Raw genomic sequence first — 18,722 nt, 5'->3', positions numbered from 1 at the left:
GCAGCTATCTCTCACCCTCATTTCCTCGAGCCATGGATGAGTGAGATTCCTCATGCCTTTCAGTGTTTACACAGTGGGGGGAGGTGGGGGCTGTTGATTTACTGCCTTAAAGTGTCTTGGTGGCTGCATTGCGTTCCCTTTACTGCCATACTGTTGTACTTTGTGCCCGTTTTTCTTAAAAAGGGGGGGGAAATCCTTTTTTCTCTTCAGTATTTCATTTATGTGGGTCCCACTTTTCTGCCTCATTGCTGTTGCACATTTAAGGGTAACGACAGATCTCACTGCTTTATTGCATGACCTGTGTACTTCTAAATAGTCGTATGGACTGTCTGACTCCTGAGAAATTTCTCAGGTAGAGCACACTGGGGTGCCTAAACGGGGAACACGTCTGTTTCCTTGAGTTCAGCTTAAGAACTATGGGAGTGAAGTGCGGAGGCTTTTTTTCTGTACGATCTCTGCACTGCTGATGGACTCTCATCACAAGCAGTCATTAAAAGCATGGGTAGGGTGGGAAGAGCCCCCGTCGCTTCTTTGATAGCCTGTGTTTTGAGAGAGCAGACTGCATCATTCTCCCTCTGGGGAGCAGCCCCACCCGTGCGTTTTGGCGACAAAATTACCTGCAAGCCCGCGTCATCGTTGGGTCTGCAGCCTGAAGGTAATCTCAAACGAATGCTGGAGTTTTGCTTCTTATATGACATTTGCCTGGGGAGGTTTTTTAAATGCTGACCCTCTGTGCTTCCAAATGTCCCCACGTGGCAAAGGGAAGAGAGAAAAATAACATTTTATTAAGCTTTCAGTGAGTCATGGCCTCCTGCACATTAACAATATATTATAAAAGTCCTTAAGTTTCATTTTTGGTCACTTCTTTCAGTTTGGAGAAATGTTGCAGGAGCAGCAGGTTATCACAAGGCAGTGCTGAGTCTGCGCTTTAACCAGCCTGTCAAGTGATCATCTTTACTCTGATGTGTTTAAAAAGACAAAGATTGGCAAAGCTCAAAGTCTGTGGGTGTGCTCTTTCTCTCTCTTCAACCATCTTTTAACTGTTAAATGATTAGAAAAAACCAAGAGTGTGAATTTCCTTCAGTTTTTAAATCCACTTTAAGCCCAAACCAGACTTCTTTTACACATCGAGGCAGATGGCTTTGCACACAAACAACCAGTCAGGCTCTAATTAAAACCACCCATCCAACCTAAACAACCCCCAGCCCCTCTCACAGAGGCGAATTGTGGCATTTTGCTTGTTTATCTTCAGCTGCCGCCCCGGCCGGTGGCCAGGATAAACCAACAGCAACGTGCTAAGAGTTTGTTTTTGTCAGAGCCTGAGGACTCGACATGTGGTCCCCCTCAGCCTGCTACCACCACTCCTGCTACTACTACTACGACTGCACGTGACACCTGGAAGACATGTAAATCTCTCTGCCTCAGCTGTCAGAGCTTGCAAACATCATATGCTTTTTTTAGGATTCTGGTGAAGGCGACAGCTGGTGTGTGTGTGGGCGGGGTTATTATATTGCAGTTGATTGAAAGTGGCTCTAATCTGAGTAAAAAGGTAGTTGTAATGCTGCTAAAACGTCTTTTAAGAAGTGTTGAAAAAGAACAAGCAAGATCTCCAGACTGGAAAAATCGGAAGAATGTTCCAAAATAAGATTTCAAACACTCTGACCTGTATTTGCTGCTAGGCACAAATCCTGCTCTGATATGAGACCGAGAGATTAAGGAAAAGGACTCTGTACAGCATCTGATCTCACCGTGTCCTCGATGCATGTTTTTTTTTTTTTCCTTTCTTTGTATAAGAGACCACCTTTATCTTCAAAGAACCCCACCTGTCCCTGGCAGCATGAGATTAATCCAAATTGTGCTCGGAGACATCAGAGAGGACGAGTGATGTAAAAGTCCTGAAGCTCAGAACAACTTGTTGCAGTGTTATAGCTCACTATTAAACCCAGTTGTTGCACTGTCTTCTGAAAACAGGGCCTCTGTAAATTAATTCAAATCAAATCCCATCAGATACTGGCAGAGATATCGCCTCAATTTTCCCTGCACGTTTGAATCTGTAAAGTTAATCTGCAAAGAAAAGTGGATCTGTGTGGCTGATGATTAATTCTTCACATTAGTCATTTAGAAAATAAATACACTTTCATATGGTCCATGATGCTCCCTTGCACATGATGATTTATCTTTTCTCTGTGCAGCAGACGTCTCTAACCTCAGTGGTTAGGAGAGCACACTTGAGATCAGGGTGTTGGCTGTTCAGATCCCAGCTGGGAAAAGTGAAAGACTCGTGTTCTCAGCACTAGATCACCTGCTGCTGTTGATGTGCCCTTCAGCTTAACCCCAGTGGAGCATTCATGGCTGCCTTGCGGACACTCTGCATCTGCGACATCTCTGAGAAACTGCAACTGTGCCCGTGCTGTATTGTTGCTAGAGAAAGAGCGCTTTGGCTCAGTAGAAAACCACAGTGGACTATTTGAAGATCCCAGAACTGAGTGAGGATAGCCCTTTTTCTCCCTCCATCACACTCGTGATGTCCCTCTCTTGTGGGGAAGCCACAAGGTGCAGCAGATGCTCGGGCCGCTGTGCCCCGACTCCACACACGCACCATTCTCATGGAAATGGCCATGGTCGTCTGGCTGAATAATGGCTGTGGTGGGTGTGTGCACACGTGCATTATGGAGATGTGGAGGGCGTGTGTGAAAGAGGCAGACTCGGCTGGGTGGGAGCTTCGTGTGTGCTCATGAATAAATTGAATGTTTTGGTATCTGTGTCAGAGCAAACAGGACTGTGTCTTGTGATTTTCCCCCCCCTTTCTTTAATTCACCACTTGGTTGGATCAGCTGATGTTTTCCCTTTTTGTAAAACAGTCTGTAAATCAGGTTGCCTCCACAGGCCAACAAAACCTTAAACTCACTCGAACTGTTTGTGCCAGTGTGTGGGGCAGGTGCAATTTATACCTCCTGGCATCTCCTTCCCTGCCAGCGCTGCACTGCGTCAGCCTTGAAGGCTTCCTGGCTCGGCAGGCAGCCACGGGGCAGCATATTGTCAAGGCGGCAGGGGTGTGAAGGTATATGGAGGTGGGATTGTTGGACCTTGCACTAACCCCCCCTCCAACCCCCACCTCGCCACACACACAAGTGTGAAAAGACTCATTGTGTAGCCTCAGCCGTAAGTCTGCCTGGCATGGGACGGAGCCAGGTTCAGAGGTCAGGAGGCTGGTAAACTGCAGAGGAACGTGTACGTGAGGGTTTTGTTCTCTTTGTGGAAGCTGACTTGAATTTTAAATGCGAGACTGAGGAGTTTTTAAAAATCATCCTCAGTTCTTTAACCCTCTCAGGCTCAAATTAAGTTTTTGTTGCTAATGCACAAAAGAATACCTGCAGTGGTACTTCTGAGTAAAAAAAACTCATAAAATATGTATGTGGGGTAATCAGGTTGTTAGCTTTTAACTGTTGCAAATCTGCAAGCCTGCCTTGAGAGTGTTAAAAGGGTATTTGACTGCTAGATCAACAAACCAAGACTTGTTGCTGTAGCAGTCGCAGGTAAGCTGCAGAATTTCTCACCTCTCCCTCTGACATGTCTGTGCTGCTGCTGACCTGCATGCACCTGGAGAGTTTTCCATGGAGGAAGTCATGAGGTGTATAACTGAACTGTTATTCCGTAAGTGAACTGCAAATTACTACTGGCAGCAGTGCTTAATGCACTCTTTTTTCATGCAAGAAAAAGCACCAAAGTTTTGGAATGTAAAATGTCAAAACAAATTTAAAAAGTAATGCAAAGTATAATTCAGTCCAGTGTTTATGGGAATAGGTTGATATGAATCCAGTTTGGGACAGTTTTGTTTCTCCTTCAGCTATGAAAAGGCAGATTTGACACCTAACCTCTCACTGCCTTTGCTCCAGAGAACACGTGTGCCCCTCTCTGTATCGTGTCCTGCCCTGCATAATGATCTATTCTGCCCTCTTCAACACACACAGTCTCCTTCTTGCTTTTAGTCACGCACATTCACATGGCAGGGTCGGAAGTTAACAGACAATGTGATCATACAATGTGCTTTCAGGATTAAAAAAGAAGTCTCTGGATTCTCCGGTGTGAGGACTCTCACAAGCTCTTACATGTTTTTAAGTGTGTTTTCCGTTTTATTTCTCTTCCAGCATAGATGCAGAGCTTCCTTTAATACCACCCGCTTAGGAGTTGAGTCAGAAGACCTTTTGAATTACTAATATTTTGTAATTATCTCATGAAAGCTTAAACCCTCGTTTGTTTTCAGTCGTTAGCGCCGGCATTAGATGTTGCTGCTTACTGGACTGGAGGTGATGCACATTATCTGCATAGTAATGTTGTGGTCATATAGAACAAAGGCCTAATCCTGTGAGGGTTAAGAGTTCAGCTTCCTGTAAAGCTTAGCGGGGTCAAAACTGAACAAACTGTCTGCCAGCTGTGTGTTCCTGTTATCTTGTCATCCAAATGACTCATAAGACTCCATCATCCTCGTGTCCTGTCCAACCCTAATTTTGTTTTTCAGCTCTTTTATTTCTTCTTTTCTCTCAGTCGTCCATTTGTACATCCAAATAAACTCAAACCACAAACCAGAAACCTTAAAAAGTCCAGAGGAGGAAAAGGGTGTCGACTGTGTCCAAACCATTTCCCAAACAAACCTTTTAGTGTCCGCGTTTGCGTCTGGGAGCTATTTCGGATCCGTCTGGACCTGCATCAGCAATCGTGGTTAAATATCTAAAAAGCACCGTCTCACTCTTCCTGTGTTTGTCCTCTTTGTTTGCACAGGACACGATGCCTCAGACACCACCATTCACAGGGCAGCTGAACAGTGGCAGCTATAACAAGAACCTGTACCAGACCAAGGAGGAAGGCTACCCCGGCCTTTATTATAATGATAACAACCTGGTGTCCGGGTCTCTGGAGGCCCTCATTCACCACTTGGTCCCAACTGTGGACTATCATCCAGATGTGAGTGTTGCATTGTGATGCTTTCAAATGCTAAATATATATTTTTAATTCAAGCTTTAAGAATCAAATCATAATTTTTGTTATTTAATAAATGTGTCTTTTATCTCAACAGAGGACATACATCTTCACCTTCCTGCTCAGTTCTCGCCTCTTCATCCATCCTTATGAACTGATGTCCAAAGTGTGTCACCTGTGCACGGAGCAGCAGCGGCTTGGCGATCCCCAAGCTGATAAGGTATGCTGGGGGGAACGGGGTTAAAAGCATGACTTCTATTTTAAAAAAAAACACCATCACTGCTATGTTCAGTTTCGAACAATGGCATTAAAAGTCAGTGAAATATTGAGTTCTAACAGGACTCAAAAATCGTATTAAACTAGGATATTCTTTCACCCTTCCTAAGTACATATTTCACCTGCATTTTCAGATGAGAGTCAGGAAGATTGCTCCCAAAATCCTCCAGCTGCTGACAGAGTGGACAGAAACCTTCCCATATGACTTTAGGGATGAGAGGATGATGCGGAGCCTGAAAGAGCTGACCCACCGGCTTGCCAGCGGAGACGAGGTCAGTCTTTCTTCATTTCCACTCACCACGACACGCAGCAAAAGGGGTTTTCTAGATCAGTCAAGTAGCAAATGACCTGCTGATTAGATAATATGTTTAGTTTTAGGTGTTATCACCAATAGTGCAGTGCTGTTTAGTAGACTGCACGTGCAGTAAAGCTACAGGCGCAGGCAGATTTTTTGCAGATAGCAGCGGAGGGAGGTGGAGTGGGGGTATCTCTGGCAACAAAGCACTTTTGAGCCCGGATCGGTTGAGAGAGAAAAGCCCCATTGTTTATGGCCTAGGTGGGTTTTTTGTCATCCCTGCAGTGCTCCTTCTTAGGCAGCATTTGGATTGTTCCTCTGCAGCAGAGCTGAATGTCACCGGCTCAGTGCGCCTTTAGCCTTGCTGCAGCCTGTTTTTAGTAGGCTTGAACAGTTTTTTGTCCCGTACCCTCTGTTATCTTTGGGGTACGTGCTGACCCTCCGACTTTACACATTTAGATATAGAAACGTTGTTTTGACAAGCAGTGACTCATGCTATGTATGTTATGAAAGGAAGTGCTAGCATAAGCTAAAGTACTAGCAGGAGGCAAAATGGAAATTTAGAGGTGAAAGCCCCCCACGTGAACCATGACAAGTTAATATGTCTCTCAAATATGAGTGCTTGCACTTGGCAAGCACTCATATTTACAGAGCTTTGAAACTGCAGAGCTATGCTAATGTAGATCATTTGTCCTGTGGGACAGTTTGTTTCATGCAGGGATTCACTGAAAGATGTTTCCCTCATGATGATTATTAAAAAAAGGTCCCATGATGATTCGTCAAGTTTACTGTGCTTCGTAACTCGTGCTCCTACCCTTCCATGTCACCGTCTCATGTTCCCAGTTAAATTTTCTTTGGTCTGAACAATTAATGATATTAGTCCTCATCAGACTGGATACTTCCAGTGCACGTGCTGATTGTTTGAGTCATTCCTTTTGCTCGGGAAAGTGGCACACACAAACTAAGTGTGTGTATTTTTGGATGTTTTAGTTGTTGCAGCAGCAGCTTGTCAGGACCAGATAGTGATGAAGAAGAGAACCCCCCCCCCCCCCCCCCCCCTCTTTAGCACTCAAGACAAGAAAAACACACACCCCCACTTTTTTAATCAGGCTCCACAGGACTCATTGATGGTGCGAGGACAAGTATTGATCCTGACTTTATCTAGAAATCAATTCAACCTCACATGACACTTGGACACATTTACAGCTTTCCAGATCCTCCACCCACCCCCATGGAAACTTACCCAGGGTCGACAGCAGTACACACACTCATAGACATTCTTATAAACACGCACTGTTTTGACGGTCATGCAAACATCTTTTGATTTCACACTAGATTGGCTGCAGCTGGCGTTAACACCAAACCTCTGTGGATATTTTTGATAGTTGAAATTGATTCTAGCTTCGGGGGAAACGGGCATTAGGTGAAGATTCCCAGGAACTTTTACCTGAAATAATACCATGCTTGGTATATTTAACAAAAATAAAAATAAAAATGAGAGGTACTATTTGCTGCTAGTCAGTTAAGACCAAAATGAAACATTATCTCTACTGGCAAATAGAGTTAAACTAGATAAAGAGAAACCATTGGCACGCTATGGGTGAATTACGCAATAATGCACACTTTACTTTCAATTTCTTTTCCAAACGAGTCTATTTTAAGTCTGTTTTTAAATAATCTTTCCAGGAGTTCCCCTGCATATCCAGTACCTGCCTTTGTGTCCTTAGACCTTGCGGGAAATGTAGTTTATGAGATGTTATCAACTAGGAATGAACTTGTTGACTTAATAATTTCGTTGAGAAATATTGATCGGGTTTACAATACAGCATGTTTTGTACTGACAAAGCAATAGTATCCGAATATCATGAAGATAAACTCAAATGTCATGTAAACATGGTGTGCAAAGCCTGACCAACAACAGTCCTCTGAGTGAATCGTTCTCAGGGAAGCTTTGATGCCCCGGGTGCACACGTTGCACCAAATAAATGTTAGGGGAAAGGAGTCGAGTTGAACAGTTGTTTATTCATGTGTCCATAGATATTCCCCCCGTGGTGAGAAAGGATGACACCTTATTTTTGGTAGTGTGAACACCGCAGGACATTTCCAGGAAATACAGCTGTTTAAATTGTGGAAAGTGCTTCTCGGGATGGGGCTTTGAATAGATCTGATTTGGAGAAAGTGTGAAACAAAACTAAACATGAAGGCTCCAAATCAGGTTTGAAATTCAAAACATAAATGCTTTAGCATAAGCACGTCTGAAGTTTAGAGTTGGGTGCTGGTTCTTTGGCGAGTCAACCACAGTGCTCTGGGAAGAGAGTCCAGAATAGATGTCCTGAACATCTGGTCAGACTTATGTCCAGACCACACTCTGAACATTCCCAGACCTTGATCTCTGTAGTAAGACTGTCATTATGGACGTGGTTGGATATACAGGGAAGCTGCAGCTAAGGAAAAAAACTGACGCTGTGATCTCGATCTGAACTCGCTTACTGGTGCACAGTTCTTGACCTGAAAATGTGCAGTTTTTATTTTGCATGCTACGTTTTTATGGTAATTTTGATAGATTTTTAGTAGCTCTCACATGATTTAGACACACGAGGTGCCTGACATACCTGGAGAAACTGAATATTCAGATGGAGGCAGGTGTGCTTTGCACCATTGTGAAGTTGGTACTGCAAGAATCTTTGCATAAGAAGCTTAAACAGACAATGGGACCGATATCTTCATTGGCCACAACCATTGCATAGTGAAAATCTGATTCTGATTATTGCATGGTATCATATTGTAATTCACTCTCACCTCTAAACTGTGCATTGTATCAAAGATAACAAAGGAACTCAAAGGCAACAATGTTGGAGTATCAGTTTCTCCTGAATGGGGAGAATCAGTTTTCATCTATGTTCAACATTAACAAATACGACACCAGGCACCTTGAAATAATGCAAGCACACTTTTAAAAACTGGTTTTTATAAAAGACTAAATTCAAGTTCTAACATTAAAGACATGAAACATCTCACTTGTGTTAAACTCGATTCACTCGCACACGGATTATGCCGACTTCACAGATTAATGCTGAACACCAGGGAGGTCTCGTTTAGTTGGCTGAGAGCTACTTCTGCCGCATCGTGACTTGGCACCATGCGCATGTTTGTAGTTTAAAACAATCCGGCCCAGTACACCTTTTACTCTGCTCATTAGTTCTGGTTGAATGAACGTCTAAAAACAGTCGGGCCTTTGCTTTGGGTCAGGTGGTGCTCCACAGGAAATGACACCAGTCAGCCAAGAATAACAGGACCTCTAGTGATATGATGGCATAACCCAGCCATGTGCTCAGAAGTGTCGACTTGCACTGAGCAGTCGTCTGCCACCTCAGGACCGCTGCCAGTGTTGACGGTGAAGGGAATCGCATGCCACTGCTAGGCTCACTCGGTCGTAACGCCAAAAGTTGGGGTGAGCAAATGTGACTTCCTCTGCTTAGAAATGTGACGCATGCCGTTGTCTCCAAGATCCGAGACTATATTTACCCGACCCTGGCCTGTCCTCTGTTTGTGGTGGGGACAGAAGCTACGGCAGATGGTTCACTGTGAAGTGGATTTTCACTGGTGGCATGTCTCGCTGTTGTCCAACTGTGCAGGAGCACGGTCAAGCATTAGCAGAGTTAATACAGTGTTTATCAGCCGGGTTTATTGCAGTGTGTGAGAGAGGACTGAGTGTAAGTGTGCAACTAATGAATCTTAATGTTTGTTTTGCAACAAATTCTTTCTTTTCCTGTTCAGACAATTTTTTTTTTAAAAGTTTGGAACTAATTAATGTCTTCAAACTGTAAGCATCGATCTAGAAACAATTGGCAACTATCAAAAATCGGATTTTGGCATTTTTCACTGTTTGTTGAGAATCTACAGCACAGCACTCGTACATAAAACCTGATTTTTCTCTCTGCAGTTTCATTTTTTATTCTGGCAATCACCCCTTGCCAAAAACTGCAGTGTCCACAGAGCCACAGCTGATTGGCTGACACATGAATGTGTCTCTTCATGTGTCATTGCACCTATCACAGCCACATCACCCACAAACAGATGCATTAGTTGCGCCCTGGGAAGGGAATTTCAGAAAAAGGTCCCGCCTTGACTGTTTCCAGCAGAGCGATGAAAGCCCGCTCATTTTTATCCCCAATGTCTGAGTGCAGCACAGACTCGTCATACTTGATTGCTGTTTAGACATCCAGCCCTCCACATCCATTATAAAGCTTGGGTGTTCTTTCCCACCCCTGTTGAACTTGGTCTTGTTGTAGATCCCAGATTCTGGAGGCTGAATTGGCAGAAAGTTCAGAGATGAGAGATGTGGCCGTGAAGGGGTTCTTGGGATCATTCTGCCTTCTCATCATACACAAAATCAGATACACATGTTCTCTTTCCCTCGACCGGCCGTCTTATACAACTTCTATGCTAAAGTGGAGCAGAGAGGAAACTGTTATCTAATCGTGGCCTGTTTGAGTCACAGGAAAGTTTCAAAATAAGATGACCTCTCAGCCAGTAAGCCAAGAGTCCCCTGCCCTATTCCCCGTGAGCTGATGAGAATTATTAATAAACCTGGCAGGAAGAATTTTGTGTAACATTGTGATTGATATTGTAGTAAATGAAAAAAGGCTCATTTTTCTGCAATTTACACTTTGATGGCTGTTCTGTGGCTCTGGACTGTGAACTTGCATCTTTCATCACCTGCACCACCCTGAAACGCAAAACAAGCAAAGTTAAAGTACAAGGTTAAGAGTTGGGTGTTCTTTAATGTGAAAACAAGCTTCATATGATACCCAGTACTGTTTCTGAAGATGCTAGTAAAGCTAAAGTTCCTGGCAGATGGCATACTAACCTAAAACTGAGTTCCAGCAAACAGATTTCCTTCTTTCTCCTCACAGATTTACAGGAAGGCAGTCAGCCAGATGAGCCAGGGCCTCATCAGGAGGTTGACGGTGCTCAGCCAGTACGAGGAGGCGCTGGGCAAAATCAACGCCACTGCGGCTGAGAGGCTCACGGTTCTAAAAGCGAAGCCTCAGGCAGCCATACAGAGAGACCTGCTGTCTATCTGCAATGACCCCTTTACCGTCGCCCAGCAGCTCACACACATAGAGCTGGTAAGAGAAGCAGTTCTTAAAAATCTGTTTAAATGTCATTTATTTTGAAGTAAGCTCTAAATGTGACCTTCCAAGGAGCAGTCTGAAACCGCATCACTGAGACACACACAGAAGTCAAAGAGAAGCAGGCCAGATCGATATCAGAGAGGGCGACGCATGTCAGAGCAGGACCAGATCTCTGTGATGGACTGATAAATCAGTGTGGTGATTGATTGATTTGAAACAGTGCTGCTTAACCACAGTCATTACATATCAGCTAAATCAATGTGAAAAACAGGGTTTAATTGTTTTTTTTTTTTTTACAAAGGTTCTAAAAAGGGAGATAAAATGTAGGCTTTAATGATGCGAGATAAGTCCCAAACTAACTTTGAACAAGTAGGGAAACCATCTGGTGACTAAACCTTTTACGGTCCTGGTGTGATGCAAACTGTTCGTGGATTCTCAGAGATTTTTCTTTCTCCCTTTTCAGGAAAGACTGAGTTACATCGGACCTGAAGAATTCGTCCAGGCTTTCGTCCACAAGGACCCTCTGGATAATGATAAGGTAATGACTGCATGCTTCAGAATACATCAGCAGATAAGAAAACACATACAGTAGTTATGCAATTTTTTTTTTTTTTTTTTTTGGCTGAAATCTGGTGTGTAGACTTGATTTGTCTCCGATGGCCTAGTTTCTCTTCCAGAAGGATGTTAAGTTTACACAGCGCAGTAACTGCCTGCTGCATGGGTCAAAGTGAGGGCAGGTTATTTGCAGACGTTAGCAGCAGACCACATATCCGCTCCCCTCACACACTCAATCACACCACAATTTCCTCAAATCATCCCAGTGTCTGGATTAGATGGGCATGCATGCACCCCATCTCCTAGCAACCACTACTGCCAAGGGTTTGCATTGGTAAGGTGTGTGTGTGTTTTGGGGCGGTGTGGTGTCTTTTCTGGCGTTTGGCTGCTAGGCAACGGGCCAGTTTTTTGGAAGCCAGGGTGATGGGGGTTAAGGCTGCCTTTGTTCTTTTAGGCTAGCTTGCCTCGTACCCCCAACGAGCCACTTGAAAACACGGGGATAACTCAGTCTGTCTGCATAAAAAGCGACATGTTCAGTGGCGGGAACTCGGCATGGGCGCGAGTGGCGTAAGGCTCGAGGAATGTGTGGAATTATATCAAGAGGAATCCACACAAAGAGCCAGCATGCGTAATGTGAATAACATTGACCGCTATTGTGCTTATAGATGAAAAGCAGGGGGAAGCTGAGTATTATTGGCTGCACAGGTCCACTCATTTATTTTTATTTTTTTAATTTGTTGAATCGATTGACATCGACTGGCTTTGCTTTTAACTTCAGTTCTAACTGAAGGTGGGTTTTCTTTGGTGTTTTTTTTCTGCAGAATTGCTTCAGTGATCACAAAAAGGCCAGCAACCTGGAGGCCTATGTCGACTGGTTCAACAGACTCAGTTATCTGGTGGCTACAGAGATCTGCATGGTAGGTAACAAACAACAAGCCAAGCAGTAAACTTCACTGCTAATGAAGGCGGATTGTTGATGGTACACAACCACTGTTATCTTCATTAGGGATAAAATCGCAAGGTTAATTTTTCAGATAATTGTTTAGTGAATGAAGTACCCAAAGAAATGTTCACAGCTCAGTTTACACTAGATTCTTGCGTAATACATTAAAATATGGCCGAACCATAGGCTGTAAATAAAAGATGGACGTAGCTTTCATGTCCCAAAAGTCCAGCTGAAAGAGGAAGTTCCCTAAAACAAGGTTAAACAAGGCTGCGGTGTCTGGGACAGGCTAAATAAACACTTTTCATGCTTGTCAAATAAAATAAAGAAAGAAACAAAAACTCCCCGACAATGATTACAACCTTTTCGGGGAACAGCACTTCGCTGTTTGGTAAATGTGTTTGTTGGAAATAAAGCTGAGGCATAATGCAGTTTTTAATGTTCTCCATTTTGTTAACAGCCGGGGAAAAAGAAGCACCGAGCCCGAGTCATCGAGTTCTTCATCGACGTGGCGCGGGAATGCTTCAACATCGGCAACTTTAACTCCCTCATGGCCATCATATGTGAGTTGGAGTTCTCTTTTTTTCTCTCTGAGATAAAGTTTTGTTTCATTGCTGCACAAAACCTGAAGCGATTGTTCCCACAAGGTGATGCTTTGCACTTTCCTCATTCAGACGTGCACTCTGCACTTGCTTCCTCCTGTGTAGGCCTCTGCACAGAGCTTGTTGTCTTGTGGGCATCATCATAAATTTGATTAGTGCTATAAATTGCAGTTTGTTTGTTTTGTTCATGCTGCGGTGCAGTCGCCCCGTGGCAGTAACCTCTCCTGACATTGTCTCAGTTCATTTCCACCTTACGTAATTTTCTTCAGTTTAATATTATGAGTGAAACTTGGCAGCAGATGGAGCGGAGTTCATGCAGATAATTGTCTTGATGGAATTTGTTCTTTGGTCACTCAGACAGTTTTTCCCATGGCTTTCTGCTACGTCTGCTTGTACTTACAGAATCACTCTTATATAGTCACTGCAAAGTCTGCACATTGTAAAATACATTTATGAACCTATTGTCCCTACTTCCAGTGTCTGCGCTTTTGAAAAATAGCCCAAAAGGTATAAAATTGCAGGACAAAGAGTGTGAATTATCAAGCCAATAGTTGCTGAACTCGAGGCGTATCACTGATGGAGTTTCCATTCTTCACTCTGTACAATGGCTGAACTATAAGCATATTGTATCCTGGTCTTTTGAGGTTACTTTCAGTAGAGAAATTGATATTTCCGCCTCTTCTATGTAATTTCTCTCCACATTCTGCCCATTGTGGAGCAAACCCGGGTTGTACTAAACAGCTGCAGGGGTTAACGTGTCTCTAAAAACAAGATTAGTTTCGATAAATGTAACCAGGTTGATTCCAGATCAGAAATGAGAAAAACACTGAGGCCTAAGAGGTTAGAAGACTCTCTGAGTCTCGGAGGATTTAGAGGAGAGCGTGTCTGGTCATCGGTGCCTGAGGGCGGGTGGAGAGTCTTTGCGTCCACTACAAACAGGGAGCGGACTCGGGACTGGAAGAGGGCATAAACCGGGCAGATGGTCAGCACTGACCAGAGAGTGTGAGCACACAGGGGAGGAGGGAGGGAGAAAGGGAGGAGAGGATATTGGAGTGCCAGCTGTCCTCTGTCCTCCCCAGAGACGGCGAGGAAGAGAGCCACAGGCAAATCCTTCTACACCAGCCTCGTCTCCAGGGACACTGTGTTTGTGATGCTTTTAAAGGGTTATTACCCCCCAAAAGAGATCATTTACCATCAGCTGTGTCTCCATGAGCAAATACATTTATTTTTTCAGGTCTTGAAATATCCAGATTTGGTTTTCCTTCCTGTCTAAACTGGATCAGAAAAGAAAAAGAAGGGCATTATTATCTAAACTACTGCATGGCTAGAATCGGCCTTGGAGTTAAGTGACCATTTAATTCATTAAAAAAACAACAAAAAACCCCCAACTGTCAGTGTCTTCTTGTCATTGGCGACATTGTGACTGCGCTGAAAAGAAGAAGACATTAACGGTATAATAATCATCTCGTATGTGTCCCAGAGGGACCACTACAGCTAGCACCTGTCCTTCTTCACACTGGTCTCTTTGTGAGTGGATGGAGCCGTTTCCCAGGCAGCACACGTTCTGACACACAGCGTCACATGCCTCCGTGGTTCGGCCTGCATTCGCTTCCGTCCCTCGGTGCTGTGTAAAAGCCAAACTGTCTGCTGGGAATCAAAGTGAGTTCAGGGAGAACACGAGGCTTCGCGGTTTCGAGTTTTATATTTCTGTCTGTGAACCGGAGTTCTTTAGAGTACCCCAGGGCTGTTTTTGTGGTGTTGTTCTGCTCTGTTGGTGACCCTTCGCTGCCTGAACCTGCACCGGGCACACACAGAGGATTACCATATGGGAAGCAGAGTGCTGGGAGGGGAAACAAGGCGTGTGTTAACTCTATTGTTCCTGCTGCCCTGCTGCACCAGAAGAAGCAACGTAAAGAAAGAGAAGGGGAGGCAGAGGGGGGGAGGAAGGGTGGAGGGGGATGTGCGTCTGTCTGGCTGAATGGGGAAAATGCCATGTGTTAATGCGATCGTGTTTGCACGGGCGTGTGATCTCTCTCTCATGGCCTTTGTTTTTGTGTGTGTTTGTGTTGCAGCTGGGATGAACATGAGTCCGGTGTCACGGCTGAAGAAGACCTGGAGCAAAGTCAAAACAGCCAAGTTTGATATTCTAGAGGTGAGTTTGTATAAAAGAGATTTACTTTGACCAGCGCTCAGGAAGTGAGTGTTTTATAATCTCACTTTTAATAATTCAACTCTTAAGTTTTTCCCACGCGTAGTGGCAGTGTTGTGGTAAACACTTATGACAAATCTAGTTGTGGGTTTGCGGGGGAGCTACTGCTGTCAGTGATTTATTGGGTAAGAGAGAAAAACAGGGTCATTCTGAAAGCTTTTGCAAGCGTGGATCTGAGTGGGAGAATAAAGGGTTTGCTGTCCATGACTAAGATCGCTCATAAATCCAGAAAAAACAGAGACTCTCAGAACTGAGCTAGTTGAAGCCTTTCTCTTAAACCAAAGCACATGATAGCCTTTTCCAAGTTTAGTATGATTATATGGTAAAGCAACAGAATTTTCCTGGAACATCTGAGTCTGAAGGTTCAGTTTTAAGTCAGAACATGCAAAGTGCAGAAAAGAACAAAAATCGAACACCTATGATTGTTCTTGGTACATTCTGGAAGAAAAATAAGGGGAAATTTGATGATTCTGTCGGGATCAGGTGGAAATAAATGGAGCCCAGCAGCCGGGAGGACCAGATGTTAAGGTGTAACTGGGTGTGCAAATCACGCAGCCCTGCCTTCCTCCCCGAGGTGTGTGAGAAAACCCAGCATACCGCAAGAACACGTTCAGTGAGCCCAACGGGCCATCAGTCGGCCCTTTTGAAATAGGAGATCTGACGAGTGAGTCTGGGACGCTCTGCGAGACCTGAAAGGGTTTCAAAGACTCGAGTTCTTTAGGTTTTCTTCACGTCTCACTGGAGATCATCCACGTCGTTCCTCTTCTGCTGGCTCCTTTTGTCAGTCGCACCCTTCTTGATGCTTTCCTTTTATCTTTATCTTTTGTCCCTCTGAGGATTTCTTTTAGGTGAATCCCAAACTTTGTGTTTGAGTTAATTTGCTGCTTAGTTTGTTGAAAGTCGCAGACCCAATGGCATCGTCTGTTTGTTGATTGTTTTATAATCCCCCCCCCCCATATGTGACTACATCCTATGTCACAATATTTGAAACCTGAGGATACTTGGTCGTCATGGTGAAAACTAATAATAAAACCACATTTTATACAATTTTCACTGAAGATTTGTTCGAGTTTCAGAGTTTCCTTCAGTGACTTTCACTTTCTTGTCAACTAGTATTATCCAGGCACAGAGTTAGCACTTCCACTGGTGTTAAGCCAAACCACATGTCGCCGGCTTTTTGGGCCATCAGATCCACTCACATTTCAGAGGCATGTGCTCACACAGACTCTGTATTTGTCTCTCCACAGCACCAGATGGATCCTTCCAGCAATTTCTATAACTACAGAACAGCACTGAGAGGAGCCACGCAGAGATCAATCACCGCCAACAGCAGCAGAGAGAAGGTGAGGCCTTGATGTTCCCGCATTTGATGGTGGCGTGTTTACGGGAGATTGTCTATTCTGAATATTTAAATGTAATCTTAACTTTCCAACTGGTTCACCTGTAGTTCAGCTCCCATCTGAACGCCTTGTGTCGGGCAGAAAGAGAGCAAATTAAATATGGACGATGACATTTGAAGCGCAAAATTTGTTGCATCGGATTCACAATTCTGGGAAAAGCTGCGATTCCGATTATTTATTTCTCTTTGCCAAAAAGATGACAGATATTTTCGTACTGAATAACAGACCTTTATTAAAAGATGGACGTAACCATGGTGATGTCAGACGTTGGATTGTGGACAAAGACATCTGCTAATTAAGCGACACCCTAATAAAAATAATAAAGAATATCGCTCACCCACTAACTTCGAGGTCTTTGCCATTGATCAGGATGTAAACATTTTTTTTGTTTGTTATTTATTTTGTTAAGTTGGGCATTTTAAGACTGGGAGTCTATGAGGATTGGATTCAGCCTCAAGTGGCCAGTCAAAGAACTGCAGTTTTTGGAGTTTGCTGCTTGATACTGACACATCAAGCAGCCAGTGTTTATGCAGACCCAAGAGTTTGAACAGCTGGACATGTGAACACCAGACTTTGGTTTACAATTCATGTAAACAGTCAGAGACACTTATAGTGAACGGTGGCTCGGTGTCTTTACTATAAACCATTTGACAGCTGTCGTGACCTTTCAGTGGTGACGTGTGTCACAGCGGGGACGTATTATGCTTGACTGCGGTTATGCAAAAAGTGGAGACCTTATCTCAGACTTTATTCTCATGCACTGTGACGTGGAAGGAAGTGTTTGAGGCAGTGCAGAGAACCAAAGCGGCGTATCTTGAAATCGTCTGCACAGTGTGTTCCCGTGATATTTACAGCATCAGCAGCCTCCGGGGAGGACTGCAGAGGGACGGAGGTTACATAACAGTGTAGTGCAGAGGGGACGCAGAGGTCAAGTTATGAGGGTCAAAACATGAGGAGGGTCTGAGTTTCTTCCTCATCAAAGATGCTTTGGAATGAAACGAAAACATGGCCTCCTGCCAGATCACATAGCGTTCTCTGCTGCTTCGACCCACCCTGACCGAATGCGATCCGCCCCGAAGCTCGTGGGCTGCCAGACATTAGTGGTCAGCCTCTCGTCCCGTCATCATGTTTAAAAAAAAGGTGTTTTTATTTAGTGGAGACAAAGTGTACTGTCGATGTGTGTGCAGCTCCCTGTGGTTCGTGAGGGATGTCCCCCCTTTTTTCGAGCAAAGATATGCAAACAGTCCAGTACAAGAGGTCAGGGTCATGAAATGGAAAGTTCCCAAGAAGTCTGGTATGTTCCTGCATGTGACCTCTCCTTTTGGGGGGTCGGGGGGTGTTTATAGTGTCCGTCAGGCACTCGCAGAGCTTCAGTCTGACGACGTGTGTTTCAGCCTATTCTTGCTGTAGGTTTTGTTCTTTGCAGTGAGGACAGAAAAGATTTAACGATCCAACACTTGTTGCTATGTTGGCTCATTTGCTTGAAATAACATGTTAACAAAATGCCGAACAGCTGATCTAAACCAGACTCGGTGGATCGTGTTTGGTTGTGTAGCAACTATTGTGAGATATTTTATAAGGAAGAATGTGGCAACAGCTCCAGTTTGGACAAAGTTGCATTGCATACTCTTCTTCTAAGACTTGTTTTAACCAGATGGAGACAGTTAATTAAGAAGATAAAGGGTCATTTCACCACAAAATAAAATTTGACAGTGTTTCCCTCGCCTGCAGCGCTATTTTTTGTATGTAAGAACTATTATCTTCTACACAGTTGTGCAGAATAAATATTGCCTGTACCATTAACGGTGTGACCCTCGGCTCGGATATAATGTTTACCTAGCTGCATGCTTGTAAACAAAGAGAACTGCTCGACCGAGTATCGAGTAGGTCAGATGTGGAGAGTTGGGAGGCCAGGGTGACACCTTAGGTTTAATGTTAAGGTTTAAAGTTTAATGTTTAACTTGATGTGGTGGTAAGGTCTGCGACAATGCTCAGGAAGGCGCCTGCTCGGGTCCGAGCGATGCACTCAGGTGGATATACCAGGAACGACTACTTGGCCGTCAGGTATCCAGCTCTCCGTCTGCATGTCATCAACAGAATATTATCAAGGCTTCAAAATAAGATCCACATGGATGTTATAAACCCAAGGTTTCCCAGCAGCACACTGGATTGTTACAAGCTTACAAGTGTTTTCTTAATTTGTCAGTGGTTTCATAATTGCTGGTATCGACATAGCTGTGGATTAATTGTTTGGACCAATTGCAATCCCCATTTTAAAGCAACTGTATTTGGGTGATTCAGTCATCTCTATTACAGAAATGTTGCAC

The 18,722-nt window shown here is 44.0% G+C and overlaps 1 protein-coding gene across 2 annotated transcripts in view; it reads left to right on the top strand.

Annotated features, from left to right (window-relative positions):
• The window catches only part of rasgef1ba (RasGEF domain family, member 1Ba), a 124,143-nt gene that overhangs the window by 97,932 nt on the left and 7,489 nt on the right, over positions 1-18,722 (top strand). For both annotated transcript variants that reach the window (XM_085295532.1, XM_085295534.1), the window contains 9 exons: positions 4,780-4,962; positions 5,075-5,197; positions 5,388-5,525; positions 10,465-10,680; positions 11,150-11,224; positions 12,063-12,158; positions 12,645-12,747; positions 14,859-14,938; positions 16,243-16,338. In XM_085295532.1, the coding sequence (XP_085151658.1) occupies positions 4,780-4,962; positions 5,075-5,197; positions 5,388-5,525; positions 10,465-10,680; positions 11,150-11,224; positions 12,063-12,158; positions 12,645-12,747; positions 14,859-14,938; positions 16,243-16,338 (1,110 nt within the window). The remainder of the gene's footprint in view (positions 1-4,779; positions 4,963-5,074; positions 5,198-5,387; positions 5,526-10,464; positions 10,681-11,149; positions 11,225-12,062; positions 12,159-12,644; positions 12,748-14,858; positions 14,939-16,242; positions 16,339-18,722) is intronic.

This window comes from Mchenga conophoros, linkage group LG12 (assembly GCF_057382185.1).
Source record: "Mchenga conophoros isolate Kocher_MC1m ecotype Shallow Benthic linkage group LG12, M_conophoros_male_GT1.1, whole genome shotgun sequence".
Lineage (NCBI taxonomy): Eukaryota > Metazoa > Chordata > Actinopteri > Cichliformes > Cichlidae > Mchenga > Mchenga conophoros.
Note: the sequence above shows the minus strand (reverse complement) of the source record. Positions and strands in the feature narration are given on the sequence as shown.